This window comes from Bison bison, unplaced genomic scaffold (assembly GCF_000754665.1).
Source record: "Bison bison bison isolate TAMUID 2011002044 unplaced genomic scaffold, Bison_UMD1.0 scf7180017864457, whole genome shotgun sequence".
NCBI classification, from domain to species: domain Eukaryota; kingdom Metazoa; phylum Chordata; class Mammalia; order Artiodactyla; family Bovidae; genus Bison; species Bison bison.
The window spans coordinates 51,048-54,702 of record NW_011495019.1 but is presented as its reverse complement, the minus strand read 5'-3'; the positions used below and the strand labels follow the sequence as shown (position 1 = coordinate 54,702).

The 3,655-nt window shown below is 48.8% G+C and overlaps 1 protein-coding gene across 1 annotated transcript in view; it reads right to left on the bottom strand.

Annotated features, from left to right (window-relative positions):
- Window positions 1-2,111: 2,111 nt before the first annotated feature.
- ISX (intestine-specific homeobox) overlaps window positions 2,112-3,655 on the bottom strand; it is a 14,099-nt gene continuing 12,555 nt past the window's right edge. Inside the window, 2 exon segments of the mRNA XM_010859637.1 lie at window positions 2,112-2,213; window positions 2,215-2,388. Coding sequence (XP_010857939.1) covers window positions 2,112-2,213; window positions 2,215-2,388 — 276 coding nt within the window.

The following is a 3,655-nucleotide window of genomic DNA, read 5'->3' as shown; positions in this document are numbered from 1 at the left end:
GAGTCCCTTGGACTGCAAGGAGATCCAACCAGTCCATTCTAAAGGAAACCAGTCCTGGGTGTTCATTGGGAGGCCTGATGCTAAAGCTGAAACTCCAGTATTTTGGCCACCTCATGCAAAGAGTTGACTCATTGGAAAAGACCCTGATGTTGGGAAAGATTGAGGGCAGGAGGAGAAGGGGACGACAGAGAATGAGATGGTTGGATGGTATCACTGACTCAATGGACATGAGTTTGAGTAGACTCCGGGAGATGGTGATGGAGAGGGAGGCCTGGTGTGCTGCAGTTCATGGGGTCGCAAAGAGTCGGATACGACTGAGTGACTGAACTGAGTATGCACATGCACATGCTTATTAACTCATGTAATAGAGAAACCGTCAGAGACAAGAAACTTGCTCTCCAAGGAACACATAGGGAATGTGTTTCTCTCTTTCTCTCTCTTTTTTTTTTTCATTTGGTTGCACCAGGTCTTAGCTGCGGCATGCAGGATCTTTGATCTTTGTTGGCAGCATGAGGGATCTTTAGTTGTGGCGTGTGAAATCTAGTTCCTGACTAGGGATTGAACCCAGTCCCCATGAATTGGGAGCTTGGAGTCTTAGCCACTAGACCACCAGGGAAGTCCTGGTAATGTGTCTCTTGCCCAAATTTTCACAGCTGGTAAGAGTGCTAAAGTGATTCATTTGCCCCACAGATATAAGGTAAAGAGAAGAAAATAGTTCTTGGGGGAAAAGGAACACCTAGAGTGGAAGAGGTGGCCCCCTAAAACCAACATTCACATCTGTACTGAAGCTGAGGCATTCGGGTCACCTGAACCCCTTATGCTTGGAGGGAGGATATGTGCCTAGGAAAGGGGATGGAGCCTGGGATGGTTAATTTTGTGTGTCAACATGATTGGCCCGCAGGGTAACTAGATATTCAGCTTCACATTATTCTGGGTATGTCTGTGAAGGTGTTCCTGGATGAGATGAACACTGTGATCAGTAGACTGAGTAAAGCAGATGGCCCTCCCCCTCCAATCCATTGAGGGCTGAATAGAACAAAACTGTGGGGGAAGGAAGAATTTGCTCTCTCTGCCTGATTGTCTTTGAGCTGGGACATGGAGCTTCTGCCTTCAGTCTCACACTGAAGCTGATACCCTCTGCTCTCCTGGGTCTCCATTTTCAATTGGCCAACTGCTGCTCATGGGACTTTTCAGCTTCCATAACTGTGAAAGCTAATTCCTTATATTAAAAAAAAATCAATTTCTCTTTCTCCTTCTCTCCCTCTTTCTTAGGCTTTTCAGCATAGAGTGAGGCTGGCTTTCTAACTGGACCCCTTGCAAGGTCCTGGGAAGATGAACTGTGACAAGAGCTTACTATCTTTCCCTTCCTCCAAACTAGAAATGACAACATCCCTCCATAGCTCGGCAGAATAACCAAAGACACTAAATTCTGTTTAAAGTTTTAAAGAAATGTTTCTGTATTTCTCTTCCTCTTTAGAACATTCATATCAATGCCGAACAGAATGTGTTAGTCGTGGGCCTCTTGCAAGGTCATTGAGCGAATGTTCTGCCTGCAGGGGAAGGTCAGCATTACCCTTTCGGTCATCCTGCACTGAGCTCTTGTGGGTAGAGCCTCAGTTGTTCATGCCAACATCCAGTTCCATTTATGAAGCACTCAGTAGGTACTTAATAAGTGTCTTATGAGTGAATGAACAAACAACCTGTCCTTGGCCTTCTCTGTGCTTCTGTTCTCATCATGGTTCATCTCACCAAGGTAAGGGCCAGAAGGGTGCTCAGGAGTCATCTTGTGCAACTGCCTGTGTTACAGATGAAGTCCAGAGGGGCGAGCGACTGACTGGAGGTCACACAACCACATAAAGGAAGCACAGGGGCAAGAGTGCAACCTCTTCCTTCCAGGGCTCATCCTGAGACCTCATATAGCGTCTGTTGTCTGAAGCAGGAGGGCCACATTGGCCAGGAGAGAGGAGAGCTTCCTTTACCGGTCACCTTGCTGCTGAATCTGAAGCAACCTGCTGAAGGACATGCTCAGGGTGGCTTCCTGAACTGTGGGTCATCTCTGAATCATGAGATTGACTCCCCCAGAGACCTGGTCACTTTCCCACCACCTGTTTTCACCTGGAGAGGAGAGAGGCTCCACTCAGGAGAGGATGTCCAGTCTGTGTTATGGAGGTGGTACAGATGCTGCCTCCTCTGGGGTGCGGAGGTGGGAACAAAGCAGAATGTAGGGATGCAGGTCTGCTGGATGATGAGAGGGCCTGGCAGAGGCTGTGTCTCCCATGGGTGGCATGGGAGGAGGGCAATCTGGGTGGGGAGCCAGGCTTGAGCTCGTGGACAGCACCTGGTGAGAGGAAGCAGTCTGGGCTGTGCAGGGGGTGGCAGCATGGGGCCCTGTCAGAAGGAAAGGCCAGGAGAGAGGTCAGCTTTAAGTTTTACTCCACACTGTCCCTCGACTTTCCAGCCTTTCCCAGTGACTCTCTGGCAGCTTGGGGTGGATAGGGAGACCAACCTGGGAAGAAGTGCTTGCCCAGGGGGGCCAGGAAATCTGGTCCTCATTCCAGCATTTACAGCAACTGTTTGTCTCGGAAAAGTCACTTTGCTTCTCAGAGTCCAGTTTCTGCATCAGCAAAAATGGATAAATTAAAAATCCTGCCTCATAGAGTCATTGTGGGTTTGTACAAATCGTTAACCACAGGACTGTCTATTTTGTGCACTGCTGTCTCACCTCTGTTCAGTTCAGTCGCTCAGTCATGTCCGACTCTTTGTGACCCCATGGACTGCACCAACTCCCAGAGTTTACTCAAACTCATGTCCATTGAGTTTGTGATGCCATCCAACCATCTCATCCTCTGTAGTCCCCTTCTCCTTCCACCTTCAATCTTTCCCCACATCAGGGTATTTTCAAATGAGTCAGTTCCTCGCATCAGGTGGCCAAAATATTGGAGTTTCAGCTTCAACATCAGTCCTTCCAGTGAATGTTCAGGACTGGATCTGAATCCAGGATTAGCATCTGGTACACACTCCAAATTTGTTGACTCGATGAATGTTTAATTTTTAGCGACCACTTCCTGTGTGGCAGACATTCTTCAAGACTTGGTCATTTCATCCTCATCAAATCTATGACTGTCCTCTGAGGGGCACAATGACTCTTCCAGGTCACATACTGCTTAGGGCAGAGCTGCGATTCGAATCTTGGTCTTGGCAGCCTGACTCCGGAGCCAATGGGCTCCATTCCCACACAACGCCCTTTACTCTGTGACCCTGCTCCATAAACTAGGACGTTTTACACAAGTAATACAAGTCAGTCCCTGGAAGAGGGAGAGGACTGTGATGGTCATTCAGTGGATGAGGACACGGGGACAGAGGCAGAGACTTCTAGCAGGTTTCCCAGGCATCCATGACCACTCTTTTTCTAAAAAAATTTCCAGTGTTTACAGGGGAGTTTGAGTAAGCTCCGGGAGTTCGTGATGGACAGGGAAGCCTGGCGTATTGCAGTCCATGGGGTCGCAAAGAGCTGGACTCTACTGTTTGACTGAACTGAACTGAACTAAACTGAACAGTGAACAGAGCCCCCGAGGTGTTCCAATCTGGATAACATGGTCCCAGACAGTGACCCCGCCCCCAGCCACTCACGGCCACGTCCGGGTTTGTGGATGGG